The 15,056-nt window shown below is 39.7% G+C and overlaps 1 protein-coding gene across 1 annotated transcript in view; it reads right to left on the bottom strand.

The window, feature by feature from the left end:
* The window catches only part of vwde (von Willebrand factor D and EGF domains), a 298,923-nt gene that overhangs the window by 79,295 nt on the left and 204,572 nt on the right, over positions 1-15,056 (bottom strand). Inside the window, exons 9-11 of the mRNA XM_060825309.1 lie at positions 7,134-7,207; positions 3,752-4,025; positions 14-222 (exon numbers count right to left, since the gene is read on the bottom strand). Of these exons, the coding sequence (XP_060681292.1) occupies positions 14-222; positions 3,752-4,025; positions 7,134-7,207 (557 nt within the window). The remainder of the gene's footprint in view (positions 1-13; positions 223-3,751; positions 4,026-7,133; positions 7,208-15,056) is intronic.

Genomic DNA, 15,056 nt, shown 5'->3' with positions numbered 1-15,056 from the left:
AACTTATGCATACCTCCAACCTTCAATGAAACCATCAAGGTTATCAATCTTTTCTTGAACTAAGAGCTCGTCTGAATTATGAAAATCATTATTCATATCTCCATCAAATGTGCCACAAAGACCTCTGGTACTTTGGAAGTCTACACCTGGTGCTCTAAGTGTTAAACTCATGCCCCATTCACTCACATCAGCACGGATGAATGCTCCAGAGGAAAATGTGACCTATATGGAGAAACAAAATTGCAGTAAATATCTTTTTTTTAATGTATTAATTGATATTTTTGTTCTGATTACATGATCATTACCAACAAAAAATATATCTTAATTGTGGTAAATATAGTCTAATGTAGTCTCTCTTCAACTTTACAAAAATAACTGTAACCTTGGCAACCAACAGTTTTATTCCATGAAGGTATATCAGTTGGAAACTTTGATCCAATCCAGAGTCAGACTCTAATCAAGTGCTGGAGCAAAGCACATAAGGGAATCTGACTTTGGAGTCTTGTCAAGGCTAAACTGTGGGCTTATATCAAATGGGGGTAATTGTTTTCAGTCATGCTCTCTCACATATGGAATGTTGATGGCTACCATTCTTGACCCCACTACAATACCTAGGGTAAGGACCAGCTGATTTAATTGGAAGCAGAGGGTACCTAAAACATGATGCATCTTGTGCTCCATCAGTGAAGGAGGGCAAATAGCAATGGGCAGCTAATCTTTTGGCTGAAATATGGCAGAAAAGTGGTTTTATTTTTATTTATGAGACGAATGAAATTGCATACATTTTGATTACCCATGTTACATTCTTCCTCTACAATTGGAGACTCAAATGCATGGCTTGAAATAGGACTCCTGGATTAGTACAGCTGTCTGAACCAGAGAAATGCCAAGCACTCATTGATGCCAGCTTTGTTAGCGTCCCTTCCCATCCCTATCAGTAGCCACTGGCTTCATTATCATGAGACCTGCTTTCACTGGCCTGACAGCTTTGCTCACTGTATCGCAGAATCATCACAGTACAGAAGGAGAATATTTGGCCCAGCATGTCTCCAAATGTGCAGCATGCCTTTTGTATTAACCTCCTGCCTTTTCTCCACAACTCTGCAAATTATTTCTCTTTAAATAATCATCTAATGTCCTCTGAATGCCTTAACTGAACTGGTTTCCACTAGATGTCCATGAAAAGCATTCTAGATCTGAACAAAATGCTGCATGAAAGTGTTTTATTTTCTCATATTTTATGTACTTCTTTTGAAAATCACTTTAAATGTGTCCTCTTACTCTTACTGTTTTTAGGAATGTCAATAGTTTCTTCCTGTCTGTTAATATCAGTATGATCCGAAGGGGATGACTGAGGCTACTGAATTTGGGAATAGATGATAGATATCTATTAAGGATTGATTGGGTGTGAACTGTGTGTATAAATAAAGCAAGCAAGGAAAGAGTACAATCGATGTACACGTGAACTAAAATAAAACTCTGACTGGAGAAATATAAAATTGGATGCTGCCAACTAACATTTTAAACTATTGTATTTAACGCTGTTGACTTTGTCAAGAACACTCATGATATTGAAAGTGTTCATTAAACCTCATCTTAGCTACTCTCCAAGGAAAGCAATCCCAACTTCTGCTAAGATGTACAGAGACCTGGGTGTCCCAGTGCATGAATTGCAGAAGGTTAGTATGCAGGTACAGCAAGAAATAAGGAAAACTAATAGAATGCTATGATTCATTGTGAGAGGAATTGAATGTGCGAGAAGGGAGTTGACAGCCCAAGAAAAAAGGGCATTAGTGAGACTGCATCTGGAGTACTATATACAGTATTTGGTCATGTTCTTAGAGGAGGATGTTAATGCCTTGGAAGCAAGTCAGGGAAAGTTATGAGAAAAAGCTAGGCTTTGCAGTTAAAGAGCCAGGTGTGACTTTATGGATACCTATACGGTCCTGAGGGGATTTGACCAGATAAATTTTGACCAGATGTATTTTGAAAGGATGTTTCGTCTTGTGGAAGAATTTAAAACCATGTAGAGGTTGACAGATTCATGATTACTAAGGGGATGAAAGATTATCAGGGATATGCAGGAATGTAGAGTTGAGATCAAAACCAGATCAGCAATGATTGTATTGAATGGCAGAGCAACCTTGAAGGGCCATGGAGCCTACTATTGTTCCTCATTTGTATATGCAACTTATCTTCATAACTGAGATTTCTTACTCCTGAAAATTCTCGTAAACCTCTTACCACTTCATAAGGGTGATACCGAGCATAATCTCTGTTTTATAACTCAATATTCCTACGAAAGTCTTGGATGTTGTATATTACATAGTCAAAGGGCAGAGTTATACAGCATGGAAATAGAGACTTGGGTCCAACTAGTGTACAAAGACCATGTCTCCAAACTAAGTTGGTTCTACCTGTCTGCACTTGGCCCATATCCCTCCAAACCTTTCCTATTCGGGGACTTATCCAAAATGTCCTTTAAACATTGTAACTGTCCCTGCATTCACCATTTTCTCTAGCAGTTCGCTTGACACACGAACCAGTGTGCATGTAAAATGTTACCTCCATGTCCTTTTTAAATCTTTCTCCTCTCACCTTAAAAACATACCTCCTCCTTCTGAACTCCCCATCCTAGGGAAAAGATCCTCATCATTCTCCTTATCTATGCCCCTAATAATTTTATAAACCTCAATAAAGTCACCCCTTAAAGTCTATTATTATATCTCAAACCACCCTGTCTATCTGTGATGCAAATTTCAAGGAATTGTGGACCTGAACCCATAGGTATCTCTGTTCTACAACATCACCCTACCATTAATTCTATAAATCCTGGCCTTGCTTGTATTAGCAAAATACAAAACCTCACATTTATCCAAAGTAAACTCCATCTGCCATACCTCAGCTCACTGACCTAATTGATCAATATCTCTTTGTAATATTAGATAATCTTCTTCATTGTCCACTATACCACCAATTTTGGTGCCATCTTCAAACTTAGTAACAATGCTTCCTACATTCTTGCCCATATTGTTTATATAAATGACAAACAAAAAAGTGGACTCAGTAACAATCCTTGTGAAACACCACAGGTCACAGGCCTCCAGTCTGTAAAACAACCCTCCACTATCACACTCTATCTCCATCTATCTTGTCACCTTTAATAACTTACGCATATACATCAGGTTCTTTCTGCTCCAACACACTCGCAAGTAGTTCTTTTCATTTTATACTCTCTCTCTATGTGTTATCCACCAAAGTAACTTATAGTGAAATAATATAATTAACGAATAGTATTCTTGCTCTATGGCTAAGTTACATTGGTTGCTTTGGTATGTCATGTACTAATGTTTATCTTATAGTAAGCTTGGAATATAAATAAATAGAAAACTTACATTTTTAGAAATTCAAGTTATTCATTGAATTAGAGAGCTCATTCTTCCAAATTTATTGCAGCCTAAAATAATTCATTCAACATATGCACAAAACAAAATGTTGTCATGCAGGTAATAAGTATTTGCCCACTGACATAATCAACAGTCATGTTATTGACTAAATCCAAAAAACTGTGAGGATGGTGGAAATCGGAAACAAAAACAGAAATTACTGGAAAAACTCAGGTCTGGCAGTGTCTGCAGAGAAAAAGCAAAATTAATGTTTCGGGCCCAGTGACCCTTCTTTAGAACTTTTCTCAATTGTGACTTCATTTAACATAAGTACAACTATAAAAAGTATAAGGAAATATACTTACTGTTATTTTCTTTCCTTGGTATGATTTAGTGATTTTAACATTGTTACCAGCAATATCTTGACTTTTCACAGATAAATGTGGTCTAGTTTCATGCAGTTGTCCATTACACATGTCTAAAGAAATAATGTCTCCTCCTTCTTTAGCTACAAATCCACAGTTGCAGGAAGCTGGGTAAGAGGAACTTCCACATTCCCATTGACGGACATGCACCTCAAAGTCTCGAGCAGTACTCTTATACAGCATAAAAGTCCCAGTTTTGTAATTATCATAACGTCTAGGGTTGTAAAGAAATTATGCTGCAGTGACTAGAAACAACAGCAATAGAATTTGGCATAATGCAAACTTTACTAAATAAGATTAACTAAATGGAAATTATAGTCATAGCAATATCTTATAGTTATAGGAATATTTTGACAGTATCTATTCAACATACCATAAATGAAGTTGTATACATATTGTATAGTATATTTAGTACTGTTACAAAATTAATTTAATCAAAGGTCACATTTTACAACGCATACTCTCTTGCAGTATGGTTTCACAGTCAGAGAACTTGTCACAATTAAAATATTCATTTTAAAATACTTTATAGAACTTGAGAAAGTTTACAATAAAATCTTGAAATGTTAATGGTTTATAATTTTTTTATGACATCAAAAAATGGCAATGATTTTCTTCAAATAATGCAATGGGATCAATTATTGCAACCTGCAAATTCAGCAAAGTTTAATTTTGCATTCATAGACAGCACACCCAACACAGCACAACATCAGTACTCCATTACTGCTAGAATTATTTATTAATTTGTTTTCATTGAAGAGATAAACAATTTCAGTGGCTCCACAAAATCTGTTACAATATTTGAAAAGTTGCAAGGGTACGAGGGGAAAGATTTAAAAAGGGATCGAAGGGGAAACTTTTTCACGCAGAGAGTGTGGAGTGTGTATGGAATGAGCTGGTACAATTCCAACATTTAAAAGGCATCTGGATGAGTATATGAATAGGAAGGGTTTAGCAGGATATGGGCCATGTGTTGGCAAATGGGACTAAGTTAAATTTATGACATCTGGTTGGCACTGTCGAGTTGGACCGAAGGGTCTGTTTCTGCGCTGTACATCTCTATGACTGTAACAGCTAGTGAAAATTCAATATAACAAATGAGCAGTCAAATAGGGGTAAAACATCATATTTTAGTGATGACTCACATACTTAAAGTAATTTGCACATTTTGCCTTTACTTTCACTAAATGTCATGGTACTACAGTATTCTTTTTTTTGGTTGGCTTCTTTATTGTTTAATGGAGAATAGCATGGAGTAGGCCTTTATTTATTTGGAGGAAAGAGTGAGGTGGAAAATCAAAATAGAAGCAAAATTGGAGGCCAGTGTTATCTGTTCTAATAACCATCATCTATTATAAGAGCTATATTCATTTTTCTAATCAACCTGTCCAGCGATGTTACCTCTGGAGCAGGTACGACTTAAACTCAGACCTCCTAGAACAGGGATAGGGATACTATCACTGTGCCAAAAAGAGGGTGCAGGAGTAGGGGTCATTGATAAGCAACCAGAAAATATGGGCTTCCCCATCCTCATGCATATTGTATCCTACTCCCTCCCCCACAAGATGTTGTAAATGCTCAAGTCTGTAGCCTCCATTCATGTCACCAATAGCATAATTTGACATCCAGCTGAGGGGTGTGAATGAACTATAGTAGGTTTGTGGATAACTCAAAGAGTTAAAGAAGGAAGCATTGACGATAACACGAAGACCAGACAGAGAGATATAGACAGGTTAAGCGAGTGGGCAAAAGCTTGACACATCGAATACAATGTGGGAAAATGTACAGTAATGCACTTGGGCCAGTGGAATGAAGGAACTGAATATTAGTTAAATGGAGAATGACTGCATAAAGCTATAGCAGAGAAGGTTTTTTTTGGGGGGGTGAGGTAGAGTGGGTCTTTGTGTATAAATCACTAAAAGCTCACATACAAGTTCAACAGATGATAAGGAAAGTAAGAGAAATGTGAGCCTTTATTTCAAAACTTGGAAGTATGAAAAATGAAACTAAATATCAGGCAAATGACACCTGGAATACAATAAGCAGTTTTGGGCCCCTGACCTAAGGAAAGTCATAGTGACATTGGAGGTAGCCAGACAAGGTTCACTGATTCTAACTCAGGTTAGAAGCATTTTCTCATGAGGGGAGGTGCAGCAGATTGGCCTGTACTTGTTGGAGTTTAGAAGAATGAGAGGTGTCTTTATTGTAACATGCAAGATTCATGGGGGACTTGACAGAGTAGATGCATAAATGTTATTTCTCCTTGTGGGAGAATCTGAGACCAAAACACATAATAAGACAAGCCTATGGGGTCACCTATTTAAGATAGAGATGAGGAGGAACCTCTTCTCTTAAAGGGTACTGAATCTGTGAATTCTTTACCACAGAGGGCTGTTGAGATTGGGTCATTAAGTACAGACAAAGCTGAGATGGATAGATTTTTAACCAGTAACAGAATCAACGGTTATCAGAAAACCCAGGAAAGTGGAGTTGCAGATTATCAGATCAACCATAATACTGTGAATGGCAGAGTAAACACAACAGGCCAAATGGCCTACTTATGCTATGACACCTGATGGTATTTTTTTCCTGCACAAACACCAATCTGATTGACAGTTTTAAACCATGTAAGGCAGAAAAGATGCCTGTGGTGGAGCAATAGGGAGAGAAAAATTAATTCAGGGATCAGGGAGAAGGTAATGTATGTGAGTTGGGAGAAGTAATTGCATGTACAATCTGGGCAAAGAGGAAACAGTGGCTGAATCAAAAATGGTTGAGGAAGTTCAAACTGATTGTTGGTAGGATGTGTGGATACTGCAGGCAAATTGCAGAGTAGGGCATACTCGAGTATACAGAGACAACTTTGTTGAGCCTGGAGGGAAATTTCCTGTTCCTCCAGGCACACAACCATGCTGCAAAGCTATTTACCTGATGGATCAGTTTCTATTGCCTCCATTGAGCTACCCAAGGCTTTTGGAATTCAAGTTGACCAAGGTTAAAAACAGAATTGCTATTAAAACGGAGGGACACGACCTTCTTAAAAAAAACTAGCCTGTCCTTAAGTATGGATTGATTGCCTGTGCTTCATCCTGCCTTCATTAAAACTGGAAATGTGAGTGATCAAGGCTGGCTAGTTTAATGTGTCACATGTACCCAGTACGTGTACCCCTTCTGCTCTCCTATTGAGTATCATTTGCACAAGACCACAGGTTAACCACCCAATCTCTGAAATGATAACATATGTCCTCTCAGTCAACTTGAAGATTGAGTAAGACTAGTTAAGAATAGAAAAGAAAACAAGTTAAACGTAATTGCAAATTACCTGCCATCAAATGTGATCAGATGCGGATCTGTAAATGAGTAACAATAGGCAGTGGGAACATCTTTCACGATTATCTAAATTTCAAGGAAGAAAAAAAAATTAACCATCTGCATCATTTGGTAGAAAAGAACCACTAAGGGTTCAATCTTGGTCACCCAGCGAGCAGCTGTATTAAATAGTAACACGGATTAAAGGCTACATACAACAAGACAGCAAAATTTCCCACACCTACTCCCTGTGATTTCAGCTTATTGCTGGGTGCATCAAATTGATGTATACAAACATATACACAGGAAATTTGTAAAACAAAACAAGATGACTGGAAATTTGGACAAACCTATTTTAAACATAATTTGTTCGAATTTGGCCAAGCTAGTACAAAAGATCAAGGAACTTCCTGTACAGGTTCCCATGATCTTTGGCCTTAATTTAATGGAGGAATGTTGCATATGAAGTTAGCCTCAGATCGAACTAACCACTCTGGTGAATTTACACTAATTGAAGCTCCTCAGAACCTTCAAAGAGATTCTTCATGTTGAGAATATCCCAAAAATTAAATTCTAAGGAGTAACAATGAAAGATCTAGTGTTTGTCTTAATAAAATATATAATACAGTATTTAAACATAATATTTAATTTAAAAATTATCAAGAATGTGACTCTTTTAGGCTGATGTCGCAAGTAAATAGTTTTGTTCAGATTTTATAAATTGTTATATTTAAACAAATTTGCTTACACATTTTTGTGATCAACATCATTTTCTGTTGTATAAGTAAACTCCCTCAAATGATGCCTTTTGAATATAAGAAGGAATGTTTTAATACAATTTATAAAAAATAACTCTTGATGTATGCCAGATTTCACTTTCAACTATACGCCAATGAGTTGGTGCACAAGTGAGTCATAAACAAACTTATGCAAACAAATAATCGTAAGAAAAGTCAACAAATATATTCAAAGTGGAAATGCTTGGCCATTTACGTTTTTGACAATATCTAAAAATACATCAAGATTGAAACAGGCACTTATAGAGTAGCATATTGCAGTGCAGCATAGCCTTAGCCTTATACCCAACATTACTGCTATCTTTTGATGAAAGGTCTTTGTCCTGAAATGGATTTTCCAGATAGTCTAAGATCCCAATGCTGAGACTTGGAACAGTTGCCATTGCTTCTCTTCACAAGATGATTCACTGATAGTAACCAATCATGGGTGGCACGCTGGCACAGTGGTTAGCACTGCAGCCTCACAGCACCAGAGACCCCAGATCAATTCCCACCTCAGGCAACTGACTGTGTGGAGCTTTCACATTCTCCCTGTGACTGTGTGGGTTTCCTCCGGATGCTCTGGTTTCCTCCCATAATCCAAAAATGTGCCGGTTAGGTGGATTGGCTATGCTAACTTGCCCATAGTGTTAGGTGAAGGGATCTGGGTGGGTTGCACTCCGGCAGGTCGGTGTGAGCTTGTTGGGCCGACGGGCCTGTTTTCACACTAAGTAATCTAATCTAATCAAATTTAATCTCGTGTCAATTGCTCAATCAATTTCCAGAAATGTGTGCAAGGGTGATGAGTCCGAGGCATGATACCCAGGAGGGGTTCAACGACAAGCTGTCCTTCAATTGTTGCAATTAATTATAAATGACTATGGTATTCAGTGACATGTGCCGGCAATGCCAGGATATAGGAGCTGGAGTAGACTATACAGTTCGTCAAGTCTGCACCGCTATTTAATATGATCATGGCTGATATTGGGATTCAACTCCATTGCTCTTCCAAACTCTCGATTCCCTGAGAGCCAAGAAACCCATCATGTCAGCCTTAAAAAGATACATTAGAATATATAAAAACCTTTGGGGTAGAGAGTTCTTAAGATTTACAATGTGGATGGTTCACAGATTACTTGATGTAGTTTCTCTGCAGATTCCCCAGGCAAAGCGGACAGTTCTCTTTAACAGGGACAGGTGAAGAAGGACTGACTGACCAAGCAAGCTGAAATGAGGATCGCAGAGGTGGTCACTAGCTGTGGGTTCATCCAGAGACACCGACTGCTGTGCTGCAAGTGCATAAATATCCTTGATGAAGGGCTTATGCTCGAAACATCGAATTCTCTATTCCTGAGATGCTGCCTGGCCTGCTGTGCTTTGACCAGCAACACATTTGCAGCATAAATATCCTTGCTCATATTACCTATATATAGTTGACACTTTACTGAGGGGCTTGCAATTCACATTGGAGAGGCTTGGTCAGTAAGGTCACATAAAATTCATTTTGCAGGATGTGAGCAGCGCTGGGTGGTCAGCATTTATTGCCAATCCTTGGTTGCCCTTGAGAAGGCAGGGATGAGCTGCCTTCTTGGAACGCTGCAGTCCACTTGCTGTGGGTTGACCCAAAATGCCATTAGGGAAGGAATTCCAGGATTTTGACCCAGTAACAGTGAATGTGATGTATTTGCAAGTCAGGATGATGAGTGACTTGGAGGGGAAATTGAAGGTGGTTGTGCTCCCATGTGTCTGCTGCCCTTGTCCTTCAAGATGGAAGAGGTCGTGTGTTTGGAAGGTGTTGTCTGAGGATCTTTGGTGAATTTCTGCAGTGCTATTGTTTATAGTACACACTGCTGCAACTGAGCACCGGTGGTGGAAGGAGTGAATGCTTGTGGATGTAGAGCCAAACAGGCTGCTTTGTCCTGGATGGTGTCAAGCTTCTGGGAGTATTGTTGGGACTGCACTCATCCAGGCAACTGGAGAATATTCCATCACACACCTGACTTGTGCCTTATAGATGATGGACAGGTTTTGGGGAGTCAGGTGGCGAGTTACTTGCCACAATATTCCTAACCTCTGACCCGCTTTTGTAGCCACTGTGTTTATATGGCGAGCCCAGTTGAGTTTCTGGTCAATGATAACCCCAGGCTGTTGATAGTGGGGGATTCAGTGATGGTAACACCATTGAATGCCAAGGGGCAGTGGTTAAATTGTCTCTTATTGTGATGGTCATAGTCTGGCATTTGTGTGGCACAGATGATACTTGTCACTTGTCAGCCCATGCCTGGATATTGTCCAGATATTGTTGCATTCAAACATGGACTGCTCCAGTATCTGTGGAGTTGCCATTGGTGCTGAACATTGTGCAGTGAACCTCCCCACTTCTGACCTTATGATGGAGGGAAGGTCATTGATAAATGCGTTGAAGATGGTTGTGTCAAGGACACCACCCTTAGAAACTCCTGGAGCTGAGATGACTGACCTCCAACAACCACAACCATCGGAGAGTTTGCCCGATACCCATTTATTCCAGTTTTGCTAGGGATCTGTTCAACTTTCTAGTGCTCACTGCCTCTCTCTCCCATTACTGACAGCTCCTTGTGACTTCAGTAATACTTGGCTCACCTCAAGTGCTGGTTGGGACGAATAATCACACATCTGATTGCTGAATTGCCCATATTTTTAATGCAAGCAGGTGGAGCAAAATAGCAGGTAAGTCATTGGTCATTGATGAGACTGCACCTGCAGTACTGTGGACAGTTTCAATCTCCTTCCTTAACAAGGGATATATTTGAGTTGGAAGCAGTTCAGGGCAGGTTCAGTGGACTGATTCCAGGGATGGGCAAAGATGAGGACTGCAGATGCTGGAGATTAGAATCAAGACTGCGGTGCTGGAAAAGCACAGCAGGTCAGGCAGCATCCCATGAACAGAATCAACGCTTTGGGAAAAAGCCCTTCATCAGGAATTCCTGATGTCATTTGAGGAAAGAATGAACAGCTTGTTTCATTTAGAAAAATGAGGGGTGATCTTGCAACATAAGATCCCAATCTGTTTCGACAGGATAGATGCTGAGATGATGTTTCTCTTTGAGGGTTATCTAGAATTAGCAGGCAGAGTTTAAATTAAAAGAGCCCTTAGTTAATATGACAGTGAAATGTCTTCTTTCAGTAGGTCATCAATTTTTGGATTTCTCATCCACAGCAAACAGAGGCAGTTAGATCACTGAAAATATTCCAGGCAGATTTTTGAGACAGAGCGGACAGTTCTGCCCAACAAGGAATTCACTGGTTAAGAGGGGAGACAGCAAAATGGAGTTAAGAACACAAACAAATTCAGCCATGAATTTATTCAATGACAAACAGCCTCCTTCTGCTTTTATTGCTTATGTTGGACACAGGACTAGCAACTTTTAAATAAAGGAAAGTTACCTACAACAAGATAGCGAACTTTTAGGAGGTAGTAAGGGTCACTTGAGCGAGCCTCCCAAGCCCCCAGGAGATTGCTCCTTGTCTGCTGCATTGGCTCATCCTCAGCTTCTCCCACATTCTACACACATTGAGGAACTCTCACAACTAACTCAATCATTGCTCAATGCCTTCCCCGTTTGCAATATCAAGGTTTTTTAAAGCACAGCAGATACCACCATCGACAAAACACTTACTGAGGCAAATTGAGGGGGACAACAGATTGATCCAGCCAACTGAATTATATCTTCATGTAATTTATAGCCTGCTCGTGTTGCTCTATCCAAGCTTTTTATCTCATCTTTAAATCTGTCATTGGATTTCTCACACACCAGAGGCCATACCCTTTGTCACCCAGAATCCAAAACTTGAAGGCATGCAGTTAGACAGAACAGCTCATGGTATCCAAGTAATGATTGCTCTCAGAGCCAGAAGTGCACTGGAAAAACAGTCATTTTCTGTTGATGATGGCCATGTGTATGCTTTGATGGCTACACTTGTACACTCTAACACTACCTAGGTTAGTGCAATATCTTTGACACATTCATGGGGCGAGGGCAGCATTGCCAAGGCCAGAATTTGTAATCCTCTCCTAATTGCTTTCAAAGAACTGGGACAAGGTTGGAGCCAAAGTAGTTGTGTAGATACAGGTTTTTCAGAGGGGAGTTCCAAAGTTTGATTTTATGACAGTTACAAAGCAGTGATGATTCATCTCCAAATCAGGATGGTATGTGGCTTGGAGGAGAACTTGCAAGTAGTGCTGCCTTTATCCTTTCAGATGGTGGAGGAGGCTTTAGGCTTGGAAGGTGCTGTTGAATGAGCCTTATAGAGTCATGGGTACATGAACAGATTGACCCTTGAATGTACTGCTGTCTGTGGAACTGCACTACTGGATTTCCTCATGTGTGTGCAGGTGGGAGCTTCTGATGTCTTTCAGACTCTTCTCCCACTTTCCCATACCTCTCTGCCAGATTCTCTCTCTGGAAGGGTACATTGCTGTCCAAATCTCTGCAGTTGCAGATCATGCTCTCTCTCTCAGCTGCTCATCCTCACTTGGTGACCTGCTTCCTGAGCACACAATGTTCAAAACAAATGAATATACTCAGCTTCCAAGACCTCTCATCTATTTGCTTCCATTAGCCACTTTTCCTTACTTTTAAATCCATGCAAAAACTAATTCCAGGGGAAGGAGAAATATGCTACTGACCAAGAAATCAGTTTCATTTTATTGGAGTTAATTGAGCATTAAGTATTGGCCGTGTCACTGTCCTGTATTCTTCAGAATAATCCTATGGGACTCCTTGAGTCCAGGAGAGGAGAGTAGGATACTGTTTAACATTTCATCTGAAAAGTCATCACCTCCAGTACTGTAGCATACACTTGGTACTTCAATGGAATGTTAATCTAAACTGTTTTTATCCTCATGTCTTAGGGGATTTGACTTGAACCCACAACCATCATACTTAGGAATGTGACAACAATACCAACTAAACTACAGTTGACAACTTCATCAACGTTTTATACTTATATAGCACCTTTAGCATTAATCATCGCGAAGCACTTCACAGGAGCATTACTGAAACTAAATAGGACACTGGTCCTCATAAGGAGACATTAGGGTCAATGATTAAAGGGTTGATCAAAGAGGAAGGTTTTAAAGGAGTGTTTTTAAAGGAGGAAAGTGAGGTAGAAAGGTGTGAGGGGGGAATTCTGGAGCTTAGATACTAAGCAACTGACAAAAAGTTCAACAACAATGGTACAAGTCAAAGAGTGTGGTGCTGGAAAAGCTGATCAGACAGCACCCAAAGAGGACAGTCGGGTATTAACTCCTCATCAGGAATGGTACAGTATGAACCAGAAATGTGCAAGAACCTGTTAGATAAGTAGAAATATCTTTGCGGCTGTGGGATTGGAGAGGACAACAGAAATAGGGAGGTATGAGGCCATATAGGGATTTGAAAACAAGGGTGCAAATTTTAAAATCAAGATGTTACTAATTCAGGAGCTGAATTAGGTCTGTGACTTCTGTTCATGTCTCTGGGATAATTCATTCCTTTGTCACATTTAGTGGTACATTGGCAGATTTCCTGAGCTTCATATAAAACTCTCCAATATAACAAACAGTCACTTGTGTGTAGCATCCACAATAGTAAAACATCCCAAGATGGAGCTCTTGCAAACCAAATTTGACATGAAGACATCACAAAACAATATACAAATACAGATGAGTTCAAAGAAGTAGATTTAATTTAGCTCCCTATAGAAAACAGAAATAAGAATGCATGCAAAATTGAAGTAAATTAGCATTTCACACTCAGCTCTCCTAATTACTTTTCTAAACTTACTACGAGGAAAGATTTTGTCCATGGCACTTATAGTGAAAGGTTAGATTCTGCATTTCAGACTTTTTGAGAACCTGATCAAAATGGATCTCAGTTTGGATCTTACAAAGGGATTAAAATCACCCACAGCATTAACTACAGTCTGCAGTGGAGAAACCTGCAGGTGGCGAGCAGAGAGAAGAGCTTATCTTAAGTGTTATCCAGCTGCGTGCAAGTGCAGTGGTTCATTTTCCCAGACCTGTCAGAGTTACAGTTCTCCTGGATGCTGAGGTTGTTCCATCAGGTGTTACCAGATATTTACGGTTTCCTAGAAGACCCATCTCAGCTGAACTTTGTGCCCAGTACTGTGACTATGAAAGTGACCACTATCTCAATTACTTTCCACCTTGATCCTCCTCTGACACTTGGGAGAAACATTCAGGAATTTACAGCTGGGTGTACACAAAAGCATAAGGTAGGTCACTGATACCAACTTTGTCATATCTGTGATGATGCGAGTAAAACTTAGTGTGTGGGGGGATATATCTCCATAGCACTTCCCATGATTGCAGGCATTGCTAAACACTGATTTGTGGCAATCCTTACATCTCTGATCAACTACAAGTGTTTCACATCAACATTCAGGGCTGCTTCTCTCTCAGCACCCACAGAGATATCACAAAGTAAGGTGGATTCTTGGGAAACAGACTTTATACCTTCATCCCGCATCAGTCCAAACTATCTGACCTCTTTAGCCCTGAAGCAGTGTAAAGCTGAGCACCTAAGTTGTCTGCTAGGAGATAAACAATTCCTTGTTTCAAAATAAATTGTTGATTCTTGTGAAAATTCAACCAATGTCCCAAAGCCACATGAATGCCATTTCCTGGAATGACTTGGAGATGCCGGTGTTGGACTGGGGTGTACAAAGTTAAAAATCACACAACACCAGGTTATAGTCCAAAAGGTTTAATTGGAACCACCCGATGAAGGAGCAGCACTCCAAAAGCGAGTGCTTCCAATTAAACCTGTTGGACTATAACCTGGTGTTGTGTGATTTTTAACTTTGTATATCCTAGAATGTGTGCATCGTTGGGTAGGCTAGCACTTATTTTGTCAATTGCCCTAAGGGAAGTGAGCCACCTTATCAAACCCAGCCTCACCATTGTGGTGTCAGTACACCAACAGTGCTATTAGGAAGGGAGTTCTGGTATTTTGACCAGATTTATTTTGCATTGGTAAACCTGCACATCATCATCTACTGCAAACCTGATGGTAAGACTGGAAGTAAAATTATACTGAGGTGTTAAAAATATCACAGATAGATCTTCTAAAATTATTTTTGGGCTGAACACACTATATTGGGGCCAATGTTATAAA

This window comes from Hemiscyllium ocellatum, chromosome 5 (assembly GCF_020745735.1).
Source record: "Hemiscyllium ocellatum isolate sHemOce1 chromosome 5, sHemOce1.pat.X.cur, whole genome shotgun sequence".
In the NCBI taxonomy this organism is placed as follows: Eukaryota; Metazoa; Chordata; class Chondrichthyes; order Orectolobiformes; family Hemiscylliidae; genus Hemiscyllium; species Hemiscyllium ocellatum.
This window is presented reverse-complemented; position numbering and strand designations above follow the sequence as displayed.